The sequence below is a fragment of the Pan paniscus genome, chromosome 3 (genome assembly GCF_029289425.2).
Source record: "Pan paniscus chromosome 3, NHGRI_mPanPan1-v2.0_pri, whole genome shotgun sequence".
In the NCBI taxonomy this organism is placed as follows: domain Eukaryota; kingdom Metazoa; phylum Chordata; class Mammalia; order Primates; family Hominidae; genus Pan; species Pan paniscus.
In genome coordinates, this window is record NC_073252.2 from 148,575,043 (window position 1) to 148,598,790 (window position 23,748).

A 23,748-nucleotide genomic window follows, 5' to 3' on the forward strand; every position below is an offset into this window, starting at 1 on the left:
TTGAACATGATGATATGAAGGAAAAATCCTTATGTTTTTTAGATGCACTAGTGACAAACACAACTACATTGCTCTGAAGACCATCCATACACCCAAGAAGAATTATACTGTGAGCAAATATGATTTGGAGTCTAACTTTCGTTTAGGAAATGTTCTGATGATATAGCTTGAAGCAAACATCGTGTGGTGGTTAAGATTTAAGAGGTGGAACCAGTTTCCTTCATCAACAAAACCTTGATAACAAAAAAAAAATCACTTACAGTGTATTAGTGACAACATAAAAATTGCTAATTGGGCTGGGCACAGTGGCTCATGCCTGTAATCCCAGCACTTTGGGAGGCCGAGGCAGATGGATCACGAGCTCAGGAGTTCAAGACCAACCTGGCCAAGATGGTGAAACCCCGTCTCTACTAAAAATATAAAATTTAGCTGGGCGTGGTGGTGGGCACCTGTAATCCCAGCCACTAGTGAGGCTGAGGCAGAGAACTGCTTGAACCAGGGAGGTGGAGGTTTCAGTGACCCGAGATCACACCACTGCACTCCAGCCTGGGCAACAGAGCAAAACTCCGTCTCAAAAAAAAAAAAAAAAAAAAATTGCTAATTAATTTAAAGTTATCGCTCTAGGATTTCCTTATTATCTATTTTCATTGTCTACATTCACTTTAGTTTTTTAGTAACATAAACAATAGGATAAACAATAAAATCACATAAAGATTGAACCATGGCTACAACATTGGTCAACAGGTTGAAAAAAGAAAATAGCAGAAAGAATTAGGGGAAAATTACTGCTTAATACAATACCATGTAATTTAAGAAGCACAAATGGGTTCCCTGCTTTTATAGCTCATTGTCAAGTAAAATTTTCTTTCCCTTACAAAAGGCAAAAGAAAAGCTATGTTATATTATAATATAAAGCAGGTATCTTTAATTCTACAATCTTAATCTACTATCTGCTATGTACTGTGTTAAGGGATAGGAATGATGAGGGGGAAAAAAGCACTATTTACATAGTAAAGAATCCAGAACAAGCTACTCATATTGTTACTGAGACTGTTTGTTTGAATTAATCATTTTTAACTTCATTCTAACAACAGGAAAAAATGTATTATGATAATATTAACAGTTCATATTAGGGCAGGATTTAATACAGTAAATAAAATTGTTCTTTGATATTCAAAACAAGATTATGTATAAGAAAACTATAAAAAGCTTATCCAAAAGGTACAAAACATAGAAATTTAAATTTGACAATAATAACCTACTTAAATTATTTCATGGGCTCTATTAAAAGGGGAGTAAGAGAAGTGAGGGTATAAGGTATACAGTAAATTTACACAAAATAAAAAAATCTGTTCTTATAAAACACAGTATCTTCTTCATGTACTGTTCACAGAAAAATGCAGTTTTATAATTTGCCAAAATAAATCATCTGAAAATTACTATCCAGGCATCATCCCATTATTACTTTATTTAAGTGGATACTCTCAGCAATATATAAAAACAGTAAGCATGTACTATGTTACTATACATCAATAAATGCCATATTTCATATGTACATAAAAATTATTCTTGCCCTAAAGAAAAAAATTTAAAGATTAAAAGTGAGGCCAGGCGCGGTGGCTCACGCCTGTAATCCCAGCACTTTGGGAGGCCAAGGCGGGCGGATCACGAGGTCAGGAAATCAAGACCATCCTGGCTAACACGGTGAAACCCCATCTCTACCAAAAATATAAAAAATTAGCCGGGTGTGGTGGCGGGTGCCTTTAGTCCCAGTTACTCGGAGGCTGAGGCAGGAGAATGGCGTGAACCCGGGAGGCAGAGCTTGCAGTGAGCTGAGATTGCACCACTGCACTCCAGCCTGGGCAACAGAGCGGGACTCTGTCTCAAAAAAAAAAAAAAAAAAAAAAAAAAAAAAGATCAAAAGTGAAATTTAAATTTCTTCATTTTTTTAGTAACTTCCAAATACTAAAAAGTTACTAAATTGCTCTTTATCTTCCTACTTAAACCAATAATTGGCAAAACACCAAAAAAGTAGATACTGACCACAGAATCATATATTTACATTCTTCTTATCAAATAATCATTTATAGGTGCACATGCATAGTATAACTCTAGATTAATACACTACACAATTGTATGAGATACTTCATAAAGTTTTGAGCCAAAACATTTGTAATTCTATTTATTAAACCCTCCTATCTCACCTTCAAGATTTGGCCAAATATATCTGACAGATGAACAGAGATACATTCATATTTCTAAACACAAAGATGCCACATCCGTCAACTCTACAACTTACTATATTAAGTAACTGCTATGTGAAAAGCACTATGCTGGGAGATATGGGGGATATAAGTGTTTCCCTGAAAGTTTAGGATTCCAATAGAAGAGTAAGACATGGAAGCAAATAACTACCAAGAAAAGCATACACATATATTATTAATGGAAGTTCAAAAATACTGCAAGACTGGTTGAAATGGAAAAAAAGGAGGGTTATGATAAAAATGATTAGGTGACTCTTTAAGTGATATCGCCAGTTGTAACCTAGAATAAACTTTCTTTGCTAGTAACCTAAAGTAGTTACTTAAATCAGAAGACGACAACTGTAAGCACAAAGAGTTGGGGAATCTTTCAAGAGTATAAATATTTCCTTTACTCTGAAGGTCATTTTTTCTGCTCGTTAAAATGATTTCCTACTCCATTTATAAATGAACTATAATCTACAGAGACTTCCAATCCTATAAAATATTACCTAAGGGAAAAATATTCATATTCATTCTAGCCTCAAATATCAAATTAAGATGTAGAGAATTAGCCAGTATAATGTTTACTGGCACATAAAAAGCATTCAACAAATATTAGTAACTATTTTATAAACTCCAATAAGATGAAGAAGCAAATATTAAATAAAAAACTTACACCTTTAAATCTGATACAATTCCCCAGGATTGTATCATTTTATCCATTAAACAAATATTTACTGATCTTATACTTCACTAGGAACTGAAAAATACAAAAAAAAAAAAGACAAGCATGTTTTCAACTCTTACACTAGTATGAGAAATAATAACATGCAAATAAAGAAAGTACTTTGTAAGTTGTTAGTTATGAAATCAATTTTAAAAGAGCTAAGATAGAGAATTTCCTATAGCAGGAAAACACCCTGGTAGGGTGGTCAAGAAGGCTTCTGAGCAGGTGACTAAGAAAAGGTAAAAGTTAATTGTTACGTACACACCGTTGGTGAGAGTGTAAATTAGTACAGCCATTAAGGAAAAGAGTATGGAGGTTCCTTTAAAAATTAAAAGAGAACTACCAAATGACGCAGCAATCCTACTATTGGGTACATAGCCAAAGGAAATAAAATCAACATGCCAAAGAGATACCTGCATTACCATGTTTATTGCAGCACTATTCACAATAGCCAAAATATGTAATCAACCTAAGGATTCATCAATATATGAATGGATAAAGAAAATGTGGTTTACATATACAATGGTATATTATTCAGCCATAAAAAATGAAATCCTGTCATTTGCAAAAACATGGATAGACCTGGATGACATTATGTTAAGTAAAATAAGCCAGGCACAAAAAGACAAATACCACATGACCCCACCATATGTGAAACCTAAAAAAGTTGATTTTGGAGAAGTACAGAATAGAATAGTGGTTACTAGAGGCTGAGGAGGGTAGGAGGAAGGTGGAGACATGGAGAGATTGGTCAACAGGCACACACTTACTGTTGGATTGAAGGACTAAGTTCTGGTGTTCTTCTGAACAGTAGGGTGACTATGGTTAACCATATTGTATTGTATATTTCAAAATAGCTACAAGAGAGGATTCAAATTTAATTGTACATTTTTAAAATAACTAAGATAGTATAATTGGATTGTTTGTAACAGATAAATGCTGAGGGGATGTATATCCCATTTTCCATGATGTGATTATTTCACATTGCATCCCTTTATCAAAATACTTCATGTACTCCATCAATCCTAACTTTGGGAGGCCAAGGAGGGCAGATCACGAGGTCAGGAGTTCAAGACCAGCCAGACCAATATGGTGAAACCCTGTCTTTACTAAAAATAAAAAAATTGGCGGGGCATGGTGGTGTGCACTTGTAATCCCAGCTACTCAGGGGGTTGAGGCAGGAGAATCGCTTGAACCCGGGAGGCAGAGGTTGCAGTGAGCCGAGATCACGTCACTGCACTCCAGCCTGGACAACAGAGTGAGACTCCATCTCAAAAAAACAAAAACAAAAAAAATGTGTGTGTGTGTGTGTGTGTATACACACACACACACACACATATTATATACCCACAAAAATTAAAAGTTAAAAAAAAAAAAAGTCTGTTGTCATCCAGATGAAAGCCAGTTATATCCAAAGTGAATGAACTGATGTAAGAAGTACACAATTTCAAGAGAAAATATAAAGATTGAATTCTCAGGACATTTGAATGCATGGCTGAGAGGAAAACAAAGAATTCAAGGATGACTCTTGTCTTTACGATTTGGAAGATTAGGGTAAATGAAAATCCAGAGTTCCTTTTAAAATATTAATTATGATGCAATGAAGATGATACAAGTTGAGTATTCCTTATCCAAAACACTTGGGGCCAGAAATGTTTTGTATTTTGGGTTTTGGGATATTTGCATTATATTTACTGCTTGAGCATCCCTAATCTGAAAATCCAAAATCCAAAATGCTCCAATGAGTATTTCCTTTAAAATTCATGTCAGCATTCAAAAAGTTTTAGATTTTGGAGCATTTTGAATTTCGGAGTTTTGAATTAGCAATATTCAACCCATAGCAGCTCACATTTATTGAGTGTTCACTATATGCCAGACATTGTTCCAATGGATCTCACTTCTCACAACTGCATTACAACCCTCAATTTCACAAATAAGAAACTTGAGGGCTAAGAAGTTATTCACAAAGGTTAAAAATTTGAAAAGTATTTGTAAAAATACCAAAACCTAACCTGTTTAAATCCAGAGCCCTTGCTCTTAACAATCTAGTTACACAGTACTGTGATGTTTGTGAGATAGCCAAGTACATATATAAAATTAGATTGAACAAGTATGGTACTCAGAATTTGAACTGAAGTTTCTGATTTTTAAATTATCAGAATATTATAACATGTAAGAGCTATGGAAACAGACTGAATCAATTAGCAAAGAAATCTAAACAAAAAGAGAAGGTATAGAATAAAGTCCCAAGGAAATCCAGTATGTAAATGCAATAGAAAAAAAGAAAAAAATGCAATGGAGAAGGAGTGATTGAGAGAATAAGATTCTGTTGATGGTCAGGAAAGGGAGAACAGACAACAGCATTAGATATTGAGATGAGGTTTATGAAAATGAAAAAAAAAGGATAAACATTGCCTTTGGTTACACTGAGGTCAACGGTTCCCAAGGAGAAGTTTCGAGAGTGGTGGTGGTGGTGGTGGAGGAAATAGATTCCCTTGAAGCCAGATCGCCATGAGGAAGCTCAGACAAAAGAGAGACAATATACAAAGGAAGTTGACTTAAAGATTTACTATTAGACTGACAGCAAAGTACTATATTGAGTCAACTAATTCAAATGCTAATCTCATTTGTAAATACCCTCACAGACACAACCAGAAATAATCGTTAATCTGGGTACCCCATAGCCCAGTCAAGTTAACACATGAAATTAACCACCAAAAGTTTTTTTTCCACCTTTTGGCTATTGTGAATAGTCTGCTATGAATGTGTACCTACATGTATTTGTAGAGTAACAATTTTCAAATCTTTTGGGTATACAACTAGAAGTGATATTGCTGGGTTGCATGGTAACTCTATGTTTAAATTTTTGAGAAAACAGTTTATGCGAAACTGTTTTTCACAGCAGCTACACCATTTTACATTCCACCAACAGCATATGAAGGTTCCATCTTCACCAATGTTTGCTATTGTCTTTTTACCTTAGCCATTTTGTGGGTGTGGTTGTGGTTTGGATTTGCAGTTTCCTAAATGTTTCCAAATAATATTAAACATATTTTCATGTCTTTGTTGGCAATTCATATTTCATTTCTGGAGAAAAATCAACTCACATCCTTTGCTCATTTTTTAATTGGATTGTCTTCTTGTTTTTAAATGGAAAGAGTTATTACATATTCTGAATATAAGACTTCAGTATATAAGTGATATAAGATTTGCAAATCTCAGGCTGGGCATGGTGGTTCATGCCTGTAAACTCAGCACTTTGGGAGGCCGAGGAGGGCAGATTGCTTGAGCTCAGGAGTTTGCGACCAGCTAGGCAACATTGTAAAACCCTATCTCTACCAAAAATACAAAAAAATCAGCTAGGCATAGTGGCACACGCCTGGACTCCCAGCTACTCAGGAAGCTGAGGTAAAAGGATTGCTTGAACACAGGAAGTCAAGGCTGCAATGAGCCACAATCTCGCCACTGCACTCCAACCTGGGTGGCAGAGAGAGAGAGAGAGAGACCTTGCATTAAGTAAAAAAAAATTTGCAAATCTTATACAGTAGACTGTCTTTTCACTTTCTTGATAAAAGTGAAATATCCTGTGATGCATAAAATTTTTAATTCTGATGACATCCAATTACTAATTTTTATTTTCTTCTTCATGCTCATGGTATTCTAAGAATCTATTTCCAAATTCAAAGTCATAAAGGTTTACCACTATGCTTTCTGATAAGAATTTTATGGCTTTCATCACTGATGGGCTGATACTCTGCTAAAAACAATGGGCAATTGAAGGGAATTAACAGCTGAATCAAAAATATTTGCATTGTTACTATCTTCCTATTTTATATCTGGTCATTTTATTATGTAAACAGATTGTATTTAACAATATTATGTAAGGTAAAGAAGAGAAAAGCAATGTAGATTTGGGAAAAAAGGCTAGTAAATACTTAAAATTGCCCAACTAATCATATACCATGCATCTGTTGGTCAAATCAGAATCTCAATAAGGGACCTGAAATATAACACTTTTAATACTATAATTTTAAATAAACCCACAAGTGGAAACTATATCCAGATTTCTATTGGCTGCTTATATATGAACCCATTAATATTTTAAAGAAAGACCATTTGAGATATTAAAACTAGCGAGCTGTAGGAATATGCTTATAATTTATTACAAAGAATGACATTACCTACAAAAAGTGCTTAAAGTAATGGAGAATAATGAGCATTGAATTATAGGCATGATATTCTCTGAAGACAGATATGTGACTTGGTGATATCAGTAAACACCTTCCAAAAACACTATCTACATCAAAAAGCATCCCTCATATAATTGCTTTACAGTTTCTTAAATAAAGTACTGTGAAACAACAGACATACATTTATTTATTCTTTTTTTCTTTTTATTGAGACAGGGTCTCACGCTATTCCCTAGGCTGGAGTGCAGTGGCAACATCATGGCTCACTGCAGCCTTGACACCCTGGGCTCAAGAGCTGGGATGACAGGTGCATGCCACCATGCCCAGTTAATTTTTTTTTAATTTTTATATAGATGGGGTCACCCTATATTGCCCAGGCTGGTCTCAAATTCCTGGGCTCAAGTGATCCTACTGCCTCGACCTCCCAAAGTGCTGGGATTACAGGTGTGAGCCAACACATCCAGCCTATTTATTCTATTTAAAGTTGCTCTGCTATGTTGAAATCAAAGAATCATTAATAATGACGGTAATCAGTTCAACTTGTAGATCTGTGTAACTGCTTATATCTATGCTTAAAAAGAGAAGACAGGTGTCTGAAATTACATATATTTAAAAACAATCTAGTAAAATATTCTAAGAAAACAAAATCTATGCCTGGCACAGTGGCTAATGCCTGTAATCCCAACACTTTGGGAGACTAAGGTGGGCAGATCGCGAGGTCAAGAGATTGAGACCATCCTGGCCAACATGTTGAAACCCTGCCTCTACTAAAAATACAAAAATTAGCTGGGCATGGTGGTGTGCGCCTGTAGTCACAGCTACTCGGGAGGCTGAGGCAGGAGAATCGCTTGAACCCAGGATGCAGAGGTTGCAGTGAGCCAAGATCGCGCCACTGCACCCCAACCTGGCGAAAGAGCAAGACTCCATCTCAAAAAAAAAAAAAGGAAAAAGAAGAAAAAAAAATCTAAATCCCTTCTAAACTACCAGAAGGAAGTCACTCAGTGTAATTACGTATCTGATATAGATCAGATTCATATTTAAATAAACATGTAAGATTAATATTTTAGATTTCTTTTTAAGGTTGATAAAGCAAACCATTCACAGAATATAAGTGCCAAACTCAGCCTATACAGTGGTACTCTGAAAGAATTAAAAATATGTGGATGTCTTACATTTTACGCATGAGGAAACACAAATGAACAGAAAAGGCCAACAAATTTTTCAGCAGCTGGAAATGCTAAATTTAATTACTGAAGAGAAATCATGCAGAGAAGCTGGCTGCTGAACATGATTTAGAAAGAATGCAGGAAGTCATGTAAAAGTATCAAGAAATTTTGCAGTATACAATAATAAAAAACTTAGAATTCAAAAATATATGGATAATACATATGATCCTGAAAAATCTATATGTTAGGAATATATTACAGTTTTAGACCCAAAGCAACAAAATATTTTTTAAAATATTTAAACCTAGACTGTTAGTATTATAACAGAAGTTATGAATTAATATTAAATATGAAACAAAATAGGTAATACTATTTGTCTTTAATTAGAAAAAAATACTAAATGAATATCTAAGAATAAAACTTGTTGAAAAGAATATTTGTTGGAGAATTATATTTTCTTCTTCATAACAAATCTCTGACATAAGAATTTTATTTATACAACTTGTGATTTCAAATTTTAGAATTTATATATGTACATCCATATATAAATATATAATATATAAAAGCACACACTATATTATACATATACAAGTACATACACATGCATAATATTTCCTTGTATGGAAAACTCACTTTTTTATCTGTTCATCCGTTGACAGAAAAAGTATTTCAATAGTTTTGTCACTTTAATTTGCATTTTTTTATTACAACTGGTATTCTCCTTCCTATTCATACCTTTTCCAATTGTCTATGAATCCTGATATTCTCAAATTTTATAATTTTACATATTTAAAAATATGTAGAAATATTTAAAATTTCTTCACCTAATTTTTTTCTTTATTTTCAGTTTTAATGTTTGTTAACTTTTCACTGTAGAACTATCTAAAATGATGAATCTACAAATATATTCCTTTGACATTGTCTGGTATTTTTAAAACACTAGAAAATTATTATCTTCAGAAACCTGAAAAATGTTATGCTGTGTTCTGATACCTGATCCGTAATACAATTTCCACATTTAATTTTCATACAGCTAATCATGCCTTCCTGATCTTCGTGCAGAAGAGACTAGAATATTAATTTATTTTTTCAAATGGGCCTGATCATCATTTTTCTAAGTTCTTTAAAATACCTTAGTGGAAATTTTATTACAATTATAGATCAGAATGTTGTGGTTTATTATAGTTCTTTTTTTAAACATACATAAAAGCCTATAAATACAAGCATAATATCAAATTAGGCCAAGTAAAAGTACTCAATAAATTTCAAAGTCAGAAATTCTACAGGCCATACTATCTGCTCATAAGGCTACAAAATAAGAAAAGAATAACAAAATTTGAAGTAATAATAAACGACAAATTCCTTGGAAACTAAATAAATACTACATCAAAAAAGACCAACTATTTACAACATAAAAATGAGAACATCACGTTAAAAAAAAAAAAAAAAAAGGATGAAACCACTGCGGTTAACAGAAGAAAATTCATACCCTGACTTGGTTTTATTACTTAAAAAGAAGTGAAACCAAGCATTCAAATAAACGAAACCAAAACAAAACAAACGCAGGAGGGAAACAATATAGTTACCAACAGTTACAAATGAATTAGAGAACAATTAACTTATCCCAGTGGATAAATAAGTCCCAGACTTGGCACTTTGAAAAAACAAAATGGCCCATTTATTTATTTTATAACATTGGCCTACAACAAAAGAAAACCAAGAACACTTTTAAATAGTTATAAAAATCCTTTAAAAAGTTAGAAATGGTTATGTTTAAAAAAAAAAAATACCCTAGGGACAGAGGCGATAGCTCAAGTCTGAAATTCTCACACTTTGGGAGGCCTGGGCGGAAGGACTGCTTGAGGCCAGAAATTCAAGACAAGCCTGGGCAACATGGAGAAACACCATCTCTACAAAAAACACAAAAATTGGCTGGGCGTGGTGGCTACTCATGAGGCTGAGGTGAGAGGACCTCTTGAGCCCGGAAGGTAGAAGTTGCAGTCAGCTCAGACTGGGCCACTGCACTCCAGCCTGGGTGACAGAGTGAGATCCCATCTCCAAACAAAACAAAACAAAACAAAACAAAACAAAAAAAACAAGAAAACAAACAAACAAACAAAAAGGTGGATCACGAGGTCAGGAGACCGAGACCATCCTGGCTAATACGGTGAAACCCCGTCTCTACCAAAAATACAAAAAATAACCCGGACGTTCCGGCGGGCGCCTGTAGTCCCAGCTACTGGGGAGGCTGAGGCAGGAGAATGGCGGGAACACCGGAGGCGGAGCTTGCAGTGAGCCGAGATGGCGCCACTGCACTCCAGCCTGAGCGACAGAACGAGACTCTGTCTCAAATAAAAAAAAAAAACCCACCCTTCATCTGGGAGGATTTATCCATATAAAGTAAGACGGGTTTTAAAAATTTGTTAATATACAGCATTATTTTTACGGATGACATTAAGAAAACAATATAATTTAATAGATAAAGAAAAATATAAAATTCAATAGCTACCTACAGAAATATATATCAACAAAATGCAGAATACAAAATTATAAACAGGAGCACGTAATACCACAGAATAGAAACAACATAAATGTCAAATAATGAAGACCTGTTATAATAAATATAGAGATATAAAAATATATACTGATTATACAAAGCACAAAAAATTAGAAAGCTCAGTATATGCTCACACGAAGATGTTATTTTAAGTAAAAAAGAAAAAAGCAAGGTGCACAACAGTATGTATATGATACATCCATCCATGTAAAAGAATACAAAACATATTTCTATGCCCTGTATAAAATATTTTGGGGGCAGAGGGGAACATAAGAAACTGATAACACTGATTCCCCTAAGACAGAAAAGTTTTTCCTGTAAACTCTTCTGTATGTTTAGAACTATGAATATATTATCCATCTTAAAAACAATATTTAAAATTAAAAAATTTAGATGGATGTTGGCTTCTAAGTAGGATGTACAAAAGTTGCAAGAAATTACTGCTCCAACACTAATAACGATAGGATGCAAAGAAACATAAATGAACTAAATTCCAGAAAGTGTCCCATCCTAAAATCTCACCTTCTTTCATCCCCAGAAAATCTACAGCTTAGATAAAGTTGAAAATACTATGTTAAGTAAAATAAGTCAATCACAAAACACCACCTATCATATAAAACTGCAATTACAATGTTATCAAATCAGCAGAATAGGCAAATCGACAGAAAGCAGACTCATGGTTGTCTAGGGGTAATTTAGGGACAAACAGGGAGTGACTAATAAATTATGGTCCAGGGTTTCTTTTTTGGGGTGATTAAACTGTTCTAAAATGGATTGTGGTGATGGTGGCACATCTCTCAATATACTAAAAACCAATGAATTGTACACTTTAAATGGGTGAATTGTAAATTATATGAATTATATCTCATTAAATCTTTTTATTATTGTTCAGTACTTGAGACATTTCTGTAAGCTTTCGTTGTCCCAACATTTTTTTAAAAAAAAATTAAAGAAATTTAACAACTATTTGTAATGTGTGGTCCTTCAATAGATACTTGTTAGAGGAATTAGGGTAGTAAAGACACTTTTAAAACAACTGGGGAAATCAGGATATTAAGTATTAGAACACATTCGTGAATTATTGTCACTGATTTTTACAAATGATAATGATGTTGTAACTATATAGGAAAACATCCTCATGTTTTAAAGATTCATACTAAAGTACTAAGTGGTCAATTGTCACAAAGTCTATAATGTACTTTAAAACACTTCAGCAAGAAATAAAAATCAAGCAATTGTTAAATCTAGATAATGGATGTTCCTTATACTATTACCTCTACTTTTATATATTTTTATATTTACATAATAAAAAGAAAAAAGCCAAAAAATGTTACATTAACTTAATGATTGGGTGATGAACAATAAGGAAAAAAATTTATGAAACACAATATAATCCCTTGAATTAGCCCCTAAGACACATGAGAGTCATATGTGATAAAGAAAGCTTGGCAAACCGAAGAGAGATCATTTTGGAGAAACTGATTAAAAGCATTTAAAGAAAATCAGATTAGAGTCTTATATAATACAAATAAAAATATCTCAAATATTTTAAAGATTAAAAATCAGTCACGCACAGTGTTTTATGCCTGCAATCCCGGGCTTTGGGAGGTCAAAAGTAGCAGGATCAGTTAAGCCCAAGAGTTTGAGACCAGCCTGGGCAACACAGTGAAACCCCCATCTCTTCCAAAAATAAAAAATTAGCCAAGCATGGTATCACACACCAGTAGTCCCAGCTGCTCGCGAGGCTGAGGTAGGTGGATTGTTTGAGCCCAGGAGTTTGAGACCAGACTGCGCAACACAGCAAGTCCCAGTCACTACAAAAAGTTTCTAAAACAATTAGCTAGGCATGCTGGCACACACCTGTGGGGCCAACTACTCAAGAGGCAGAGATGGGGGGATCACTTGAGCCCAGGAGGTCAAAGCTGCAGTGAGCCATGATCATGCTACCACCCTACAGCCTGGACAACAAAGTGAGACACTGTCTCAAAAAAAATATATATATATATATATATATATTCTATATATATATATATTTATTTATATGTTATTTATATATAATATATATTCTAGATTTTCTATATATATATAAAACCACAGAGAAACAAGAAAAAAGTATATATATATATAAAACCACAGAAAATCTAGAATATATGAGAACATTTAAATAATCTTGAAATGGAAAATAATTTACTAAACCTAAAAATAAGGAAAGCAATAATAAAGAAAAAAACTTTAAATTGCATTAAAATTTAAGAGACTATAAATCTATAATACAAATCATGATAAAAAGAAAGTTCTGGGGGAACATATTACAACAAATAAAACAGAGGAAAAAACCTTTATCATATAAAGCCATATACAAATCAGTAAGAAAATCACTAACACAGATTTTGTTTGAATGAGCAAAGGAAACAAACAGACATTAAAAAAATTAAAACTATCATGATTATAATGAAGTAGTGTTCATTCTCACTAGAAATTAAATGCAATGCAGACTTTAAACAAGATTCTACATGCTTTTATTTATCAAACTGAAAATTATTCAATTATGGCAATGGAACAGAGAAATGAGAAAAAACTATAAAGTTTCTCAAAAGAAGTCATTCTCTGATCCCAGATTTTCACTTAAAAGACTTTAGCAAACTAAAAAATCAGAAACATAAATAAAGATTTCTGAACACTAAATTCCTCAAAGCTTTATTTACAAAAGCAAACTATACATAATTTAAGTGTGTAAGAATGGAGACTGGTAAAATAAATAAGTACATATTTATACTGGAAATATAAATAGCTGTTACAAATCACATTTTCAAAAATTTTCACAAATGGCAAATTGCTAACAATACATTATTTTAACGCTAGATTTTAAAGAAGCACGCATACGACTCTAATTTGGTGAATGGGTAGATTCCATTAATAAGTTAAATGAGTATATGTGTATAAAAAAAAGAAAACAGGGTAAAAAATAGGTATGACCTTTGCATTACCTTCGCAACTTGTTTTACATCTATAGTTATTTCAAATTAGTCAAAAACAAAAAGCAAAATCCAACGAAGATAAACAGATGTTCAAGCTAGACAATAAATGACTTTCATTCTTTACATTTTTTATTTTCTAAATTTTCTATATTAAAAAATACTTCATTTTTATAATTAGAAAAATAAACACGTTTAAATTTAAAAATCGATCAATGAGGAGAAAAGCAGCTACTTAAGAGGAAAATTGAATAATTTCTCATGATTAGCTCTAAAATTGGTATGTACATTACCCTAAAATACATAACACTAAAATATGTAATTGTTAAAATGTTTCACATTCCTTTAGAACTGTCAAGAATATGTACAATAATAGAATATATTATTACAATAGCAAAACACTGCCATGAAGTCGACAGAGGCTATGGGGACAGACTGTACTGGGTTATTGTTATGAAACCTGGGTTCTAATTCAGAATCATGGATTTAATTGTTCTGTGATCAAAGCTAAATCACATTCTCTCAATCTACCTTGCATACATACATCAAGGATGTGTTGTGGTACTGAAATGAGACAATGTGTACTAAATCACTTAATAGATGACGTTAGGCCACATAGCAAAGAGATCACCAGTTTATACTGGGTATCAGACTACCCTGGTTCAAGTCCAAGCTTCATCACATACTAGCTATATGACCTAGAACAAACCACTGAGCCTTGCTGTAGTTTTCTTATCTGTAAAATTGGGCTGAAGATAATAACATTTACCTCAAAGGGTTGTTATGATAATTTATTTTATATTTGTTAAGAATTCAGAAAAACAAGTGGTACTATAGAAGTGTTTATTTTTAAAAATTTATAAGTACTCACAAAAATGTTCACTATTTTAATAAAAATATTTTGCTTGCTAATTGGAAAAAAATCTTTGAATTCTTCACCTAAAAAATATATAGATTGCTATATTTGCCAGACATAGTGGCTCATATATGTAATCCCACCACTTTGGGAGGCTTGAGCTCAGGAGCTTGAGACCAGCCTGGGCAATATGACAAAACCCCATCTCTACAAAAAACAAAACAAAAATTAGCCAGGTGTGGTGGTGTGCACATGTAGTCCCAGCTACTCGGGAGGCTGAGGTGGGAAGATCACTTGAATCCAGGAAGCTCAGGTTGCAGTGAGCCAAAATCGCACCACTACATTCCAGCCTGGGTGACATAGTGAGACTCTGTCTCAAAATAACAATAGTAGTAGTAGTAATAATAATAATAATAATAATAATAATAATAATCAGTGCTTTCATGGTCTTTATTTAATAAAAAAAAAATACTCCATTTTTATTACTTCAAAAAAACCGAGAGACCACCTGGTTTGCAGTTCCACTGAAGCTAGCAACAAGTGAGTTCTACAGTATGTTAGATAAAATTCAAAGCAACATTGGCCCAAAGACCTTTTGAAAATTCTTACTGAAGTTGATTTTAACTCACATAGATTCCTAAAAGAAAAATCATTAAGTGATAATCATCAGTACATATGTTTTACAGATATATCACATTAGTTTAAAGAAACTAAAATTCTAAAAGACAACCTTCTTTACAAAAATGATTGCCAGGAAACTTGTATATTCACACATGCACAATGTTTACAAGGTATAATGTTTCTGCATGACATAATTTTTTTCATAAATATTCTGTTTATAACCATAAGATTAAGAAACAAAGTTAAGATGTACAGCTCATCAATGATGTCATGACATTCATGGAACCTCTCTGTAAACCAAAAGCATAAAATGTCAAGGATATCCCACTCCAATGATAAGCATGCAATGAACTAAAGAGATGCACATTGCAGATCTACACTGTCATCAATCCTCTGATAATAAATGAAACAAGTCAGCTACTTTACAACCACAAATCGTACATTAAATAGATGACAACATCTTTTTTTGCAGAAGAAGGTAATTAGCAGTAGATAAAATTCAGTTATATTATTTAAGAATGTACAGCTTGAATTCAAGGCTGAATACAGATAACCTCTAAGATATAAGCTGTCTCAAAAAAAAAAATGCCTCATCCTGCAGAGTATTGTTTAAGAGCAATACAGTTAGAACATGAGCATACTTCAACCAATTGAAGTTTGTTGAAAAAGGGTAAAGACTAGCAGACATAAGAAAAAAATATACGTTTGCTCTCTTAAAATTGACTCTGATGTAGAAGAGATGAACAAATATATTTTCTCTGCTAAAATTTTAAGTAACAACAATATTTATTTGGAAATATTTCTTGTTTTATTTAGAAATTTTATTATAACACCTTAAAATATTACTACACAATATTGCAAATCTCATAGCACAATGATTAAAATGAAAAACTATATTAGACAAAACATAAAATTAAATAGCTTAGAATAAAGCTGCAATGTATTCCAGGATTAGATCCTATTCACATGGTCTTTAGAAATCTAATAAAATTTGAACCAAATTCATAGATTAGTAATTGGGAAACAGATTACCTGGATCTGGATCCAAGTTGTAACTCTAGGTTATTTCTGCTTCATGCTATTTTCAAACTTATAAAATGAGGGATAATATCAGTACTATCTCAGAGGTTTGTTGTAAGAATTAGTTGCTACTTATATATACCTCTAATAGCTACTGAAATAGCATAAGGATTCATGAAATATTAGCTACTGTTGGCACCATCATTCCTCACCGAAACTGAAAATATATATACTTTTCAGATCAAATCAATTTAATCTCTTTCACAACAGAGTTTTAGAAACATTTCTTCAATTTTCAATTCCACATTTCCACCTTCCTCGTTCTCTCTCATTCATACACCAATTCCACGTTTACTCCATCATTCTCTCTCATTCACACACAAAAGAACACACACTACCCACCACCACAATCACTAAATTTCAAATTTAAAAAAAGTGCAATCTTAACCCATAGTTACAACAAAGAAAGCATCTCCATAATTAATTAGAAAGTACACTAAGAAATAGATTCCAGGTTAGGATGGTAGGCTGATATTGCAATTACATATTTTTTCCTTCCTCATTTCCTAAAAACAAATTAGCAAAAAATAAATAAATAACAAAAAATAATTTTTAAAAATAATGAAACAATGTAAGGAATGCACCATAAATCACCAAACATTAAAAAATTGGTTGCCAAGGGGAACAAAAACAAACTGGTTCTAGAACTGAGGGAGCAACAAAGCTTAGTTCTTAATCATGTCCCCATGCCCCCAAAGCAATATTGGTAAGTTGACAAAATTCTGATAATTTTCTTAACGCCTTCAAATACAGAGAGAAACAAACTGAGTAGGTAACATTACCTCTTTCCTCTTCTACCTGGAGATGCCAGAAAAACTTACAGAACAAATACTGGTGAAGCAAGAAATTGAAAAATGCGGCTGATTCACTAAAACAGAAGTAAACTCGACTCTACTCTCTTAAATGACTGAGGAAAATGATTCAAAGCCTAAGCACATCTTCCCATGAGAACTGTCTATAGTCTAATGAGATAGAATGAACTTGGTAGAAAATATTTAACAAAATCTTAGAAAAAAATGAGGATTTCTAAGAAAGACTCCTCACCTATTTCAAATAAGCTCTTCCTCTTCATGATAGGCCATAGGATATTCTACAAAAATCAAACTGTAGCTCAGCAGAGGGAAATATTAGCTTTACACAGAGAATGGAGAGGGAAATAAGTCACTAAGATATCCTGTTGTCTAAGCCAACAGAATATCTGCACAGAGCATTCTAAGAATGAACACAATGAAACAAAAAAGTATGGTAGTTATACAAACATATAGCACCAATCAATCAACAAATAAGTTAATAAATAAATTTAAAATAAAACGTTAATATAGAAAAGACAAAACATCTGATGAAAAAGTATCTCAAGGAGTAAAAGAAAATTATTCATGATTATTTTTTCTAATGAACAACATAACAAAAACTTAATGCAAATAAGATAAAACTCAAAATAAAGTGACTAAGGAAAGAGGCTGAAGTCCTAAATAAACAAAATTAGGAACAAAACATAAGCTTTATAGACATAATAAATAAATTACAAATAAATATCCCGGACAAAATAAAACATTAAAAATGTACTTACTGGTGGAAAAATAAGGCTAAGGATCAAAAAAAGTCAAGCAACTAAGGAATAACTAATAGATGTGAAAGACAAACATATATCTAACATATTATTAAGTGTTACTAAGCAAGAAAAAACAAAATAAAGTGAAAGTGGTATTTCAAAGTATAATCTAAAAAATTTTCTAAGAACTGAAGGAAAAATCAGAATCTGCTGATTATAACAAGAAACTATGTCCCAGGATAATTTGATAAATAATGTTCAATACTGAACCATATTCCTCTTAAAGAATTTTTTGGACAAAGAAATCACAGGCAGAAGACACAAAAAGCAAATCAGAAATTAAGGGAAAATATCAGACTGTCCTCTGAAAGCAACATTCAAAGTCAGAAGATAACAAAGCAATGTCTGCAAAGTTCTAAGGGAATTTAAGTGTTACCCAACAATATTAAGTCAAGCAAGGCAGTCATGGCACAGAAAGGGGGAGATGTTAGAGATTACAATTTGACTGAGGAACAGAAGGCGATCAAGGCCAACTATCCGCCAGTTAATAGGAATTACGAGTATTTGGATCATACAGCAGATGTCCAGTTACACACATGGGGAGATACTCTGGAGGAAGCATTTGAGCAATGTGCAATGGCCATATCTGGTTACATGATAGATACCAGGACTGTGGAGCCTCTCCAAACAATAGAAGTAGAAACCCAAGAAGTTTCTACTTTTCTTTTTCACTTTTTAGATGAGTGGCTTTATAAGTCCAATGCTGATGAATTCTTCATACCCTGGGAAGTGAAAGTACTTTGTATTGATCAAAGACATTTCCAATTACAATCAATTGGGTGGAGAGAAGAATTTTCATTGTCCAATCACCCTCAGGGAACAGAAGTCAAAGTTATAACATATTCAGCAATGCAGGTCTATAATAAAGAAAACCCAGAAGTTTTTGTGATCATTGACATTTAAGACGAAAAAAGAAAAGACTCCTAAGAAGAACTGGGGGTTTTTTTTTTTCTCTCTCTTCCTTTTGGGAAGACAATGTGAATTAAATTCTATAGTATCTTCTGAAATACAGAAATTGTAGAACAAAAACTTATAACTTTATTTATTTACTTATTTTTCCTGAGACGGAGTATTGCTCTGTCCCCCAGGCTGGAGTGCAGTGGCACGATCTTGGCTCACTGCAGCCTCTGCCTTCCAGGTTCAAGCGATTCCCATGCCTCAGCCTCCCGAGTAGCTGGGACTACAGGCATGCGCTACCTCATGCCTGGCTAATTTTTGTATTTTTGGTAGAGATGGGGTTTCATCTTGTTGGCCAGGCTGGTTGCGAACTCCTGACCTCAAGTGATCCGCCCACCTTGGCCTCCCAAAGTGCTGGAATTACAGGTGTGAGCCACCACGACCAGCCAGAAATTTACAACTTGAACTGTGACTTTCCAAAATGGAAAATTAGGGCACGTCCTTGGTCTGTGTTCCCCAAATAGTCAAACTTTAAAGAATTCTTCAATTCCTACGGGGCAGTTATGGTCCTTCATTTGTTGATCATCTGCTGTGGCAGCAAGTGCCTCATGCCCTTCCATTGCAATGCAAGCCTTCCACCCTCCCCCCAGAACAGAACGCTGATGTCAGCAGCAGCCTGGTGCTAAATCCAATTTGGAAAAAAAAAAATTTGAGAAAATATATTTCCACACCCAGAAAAAAATATATAAAGTTAAGCAGAATGCCATTCAAATATAAAGATAGCAGGCAAATATTCTTAAACATGGAAGAACTTTAAGTTTACAACACATATAAGCCCCTTGTGGAAAAAGAATAACCATGAAATGCAGCCAATTAAGAACTGAGTCAAAAGAAAGAATCTGGAAATTAAGTTCCAACTAATAAAGTTGGGGAAAATGAAGAGTGAGTATTGAATTCACTTAAATAAAGAACAAATACTCAAGTACTATAAGAAATGTGATTATAAACATGAATGTTATAAATTTAGACAATATGAAAATTAAAATATAACTAAAAATTAGGAGGTGAGGGGAGAGAAAATAAAAGGAACATACAAGTGACTAATATCCTCAGCCTCCATAAGAGAGTGTGAATTGACATATGTAAAATAAAAATCAACATCAGAGGAGGGCAGAGCACGATGGCAGAATAGAGGCCTATCCCGTTTGTCCAACCTGCTGCAACACCAAATTTTAACAACTATCTGCACATAGCAAAGCACCATCACTAGAACCAAAAATCAGGTGAGCGATCGCAGTACTTGTTTTTAACTTCATATCATGGAAAGAGGCATTGAGGGGGGCAGGAGAGACAGACTTGAATCACTGATGCCACCTCTGCCCCATCGCCCAGCAGTGGCCATGCACTGCAGACAGAAACTGCACTTTGGGGAAGGAGAGCTCAACGACTGGAGAACTTTACATTGGTCTCAGTGCTGCCCTGTCAGAGCAAAGAATAAAGCTATGCTGGGCTCCTTCCATAGAGGGAGCATGAGGACCAGCCCTAGCCAGAGGGGAATGACATATCCCAGGGGACAGAACATGAGTTTCTTGGCAAGCCTCGCCACCCAGGCTAAAGTACACTGGGTTCCTAGATAAACTTGAAAGGCAGTCTAGGACACAAGGACTGCAATTTCTAGGTTCCTCCTAGTGCTGGGTTGGGCTCAGGGCCAGTGAACTAGGGTGGCACATGACCTAGAGAGACACCAGCTTGCATGGCTAAGGAAGTGCTTGCATTAGCCGTGCCCTAACCCCAGGCAGTGAAGCTCATAGCAATGAAAGTTACTCCTTGCTTCTGCTTAATGAGAGGAGAGCAAAGAGTAAAGAGGACTTTGACTTGCATTTTGGATACCAGCTCAGCCACAGTAGGATAGGGCACCAGGCAGAGTCATGAGGCCCCGTTCCAGGCCTTAGCTCTCAGATGATATTTCATTTCTAGACACAACCTGGACCAAAAGTGAACCCAGTGCCTTGAAGGTAAGGATCCAGTCCTGGTAGGATTCATCACCTGCAGATTAAAGAACTCTTGGGCCCTGAATAACCAGCAGTGATAACGAAGGGAATATACCATGTGTCTTGGGCTTTGAGACTTACTAGCTTCAGGGGTGACCCAGCATATTCCCAGCTATGGTGCCTACAGTGAAATACTACTAATGTTTCAGAAAAGCAGAGGGAAAAATAAAGGGAACTTTGTCTTGCATCCTATGTACCAGCTCGGCTACATGGGGGTAGAGCAATAAGCTGGCTCTTGGGGTCCCAAAGTCCAGGCTTAGGCTCTTGGACAGCATTTCCAGATGTGCTTTGGGACAGAGGGGAGCTCACTGCCCTAAAGAGCGAGTCTCAGGCCTGGCAGCATTCATCACAAGCTGACAGAAGAGCCCCTAGGCTCTCAGTAAACATCAGTGGTGGCCTGAAGGAATCCCCTGTGGACCAGTGGTGGGGGTGGCCACAAGGAAAGGCAGCTCTGCCTGTGGAAAGTGAAGAGTAGGAAAGACTTTGTATTGTGGTTTGAGTGCAGGCATAATGACAGTAGAACAGAATATCAGGAAAATTGCTAAGCTGTTTAACTCCAGTCCCTGGCTCCCAGACAGCACTTTGGACATTCCTGGAGCCTGTGGGAACTCACGGCCCTGAAGGGAAGAAACTGGGGCAAGACCCAGTGCTGTGCAGGTTTCAGGTCTAACCCAGCGCAGCCCTAGTGGTGGTAGCCACAGACTTACTTGCATCACCACACCCCCAGTTGCAGGTGGCTCAGCAAAGAGAGACAGGCCCTGTTTGTATGGGAGAAAGGGAAAAGAACAAGAGCCTCTGGCTGGTAATCCAGATAATTCTTCCACATCTTATCTAAGACCACCAAAATGGTACCTCTACGAGTCAGCAAAAAACACAGCCTTATTGGGGTTGGGGTCCAAGTCCTTTCAAATACCTGGAAAGCCTTCCCAAGGACAACAGTCACAAACAAGCCCAGACTGTGAAGACTATAATAAATACCTAACTCTTCAATGCTCATACACTGAAGAACATTAGCAAGTATAAACATCATCCATGAAAACATGACCTCACCAATGAACTAAATAAGGCACCAGGAACCAATTCTGAAGAAACAGAGACATATGACAACTCAGATAGTTAATTCAAAATAGCTGTTTTGAGGCAACTCAAAGAAATTCAAGATAACACAGAGAAGAAATTCAGAATTTTATCAGATAAATTTAACAAAAGGATTAAATTTTTTTTTTAAATCAAGCAGAATGAGTAGGGAGGTGGAGTTTACAGTGAGTTGATATCCCATCACTGCACTGCAGCCTGGGTGATAGAGCCAGACCCTGTCTCAAAAAATAAAATAAAATAAAATAAATTTAAATATATATATATATGTATGTATATATATACACACACACACACACACATACATATAGCAGAAATTCTATAATTGAAAAATGCAATAACATGCTGAAGAATGCATCAGAGTCATCAGAGTCTCTTAATAGCAGAACTGATCAAGAAGGAAGTAGTGAGCTTGAAGACAGGCTATTTGAAAATACATAGAGGAGAGAAAAAGGAATAAGAAAAAATGAAGCATGCCTACAAAATCAGGAAACAGCTTCAAAGGGGCAAATCTAAGAGTTAATAGCTTTAAAGAAGAGGTAGATAAAAAGAGAGGGGTAGAAAGTTTATTCAAAAGAATAATCAGAGAACTTTCCCAACCTTGAGAAAGATATCAAATTCAAGTAAAAGAAGCTTATAGAACAGCAAGCAGAAAGAAGATTACCTCTGGGCATCTAATAATCTAAAGGTCAAGAATAAAGAAAGGATCCTAAATGCAGCAAGAGAAAAGAAATCACATACAATGGTGCTTCAATACATCTGGCAGCAGACTTTTCAGCAGAAACCTTACAGGCCACAAGAGTGGCAAGACATATTTAAAGTGCTGAAAGAAAAACACTTTTACTCTAGAATAGTATATCCAGTGAAAATATCCTTTAAGCATGAAGGAGATAAAAAGACTTTCCCAGTCAAACAAACGCTAAAGGATTTCATCAACACCAGACGTGTCCTAAAAGAAATGCTAAAGGGAGCTCTACAATCTGAAAGACAAGGATGTTCATGAGCAAGAAGAAACCATCTGAAGGTACAAATCTCACTGGTAATAGTAAGCACACAGAAAAGCACAGGATAGTATTACATTGTAATTGGAGTGTATAAATATACCAAGTAGAAAGATTAAATAATGAACCAATGAATAATAACTACAAAAACTTTTCCAGACATAGATAGTACAGTGAGATAAAAAGAAAAACAAGAGAAAGTTTAAAACTAGAGAGACAAAGTTACAGCATAGAGTTTTTATTAGGTTCCTTTTTGTGTGTTTGTTTCTTTATGCAATCAGTGTGAAGTGAAGTTGCCATTAGTTTTACATAACAGGTTATAAGATTGTGTTGGCAAGCCTTGTAATAACCTCAAACTGAAACAAATAAAATGGGTACACAAAATATAAAAAGCAAGAAATTAAATCATACCACCAGAGAAAACCACCTTCACTACAAGGAAGACAAGGAAAGAAAAAAGGAAGAGAGGTCTGCAAAACAACCAGAAAGCAAATAACAAAATGGCAGTAGTAAGTCTCTACTTATCAATAATAACATTAAATGTAAATGAACTAAACTCTCCAATCAAAAGAAATAAAGTGGCTGAATGAATTAAAGAACAAGACCTAATGATATGTTGCTTGTAAGAAACACACTTCACCTATAAAGTTACACATAGACTGAAGATACAGAGATGA

General features: G+C 34.6%; 2 protein-coding genes across 6 annotated transcripts in view; one reads left to right on the plus strand and one right to left on the minus strand.

The window, feature by feature from the left end:
* LRBA (LPS responsive beige-like anchor protein) overlaps positions 1 to 23,748 on the minus strand; it is a 799,485-nt gene that overhangs the window by 440,316 nt on the left and 335,421 nt on the right. The window lies entirely within an intron of this gene.
* LOC103785619 (protein archease-like) lies at positions 16,419 to 22,964 on the plus strand. Its single transcript, XM_034959242.3, has one exon. The coding sequence runs from the start codon at positions 18,433 to 18,435 to the stop codon at positions 18,928 to 18,930; it is 498 nt and encodes a 165-aa protein (XP_034815133.1). The 5' UTR covers positions 16,419 to 18,432; the 3' UTR covers positions 18,931 to 22,964.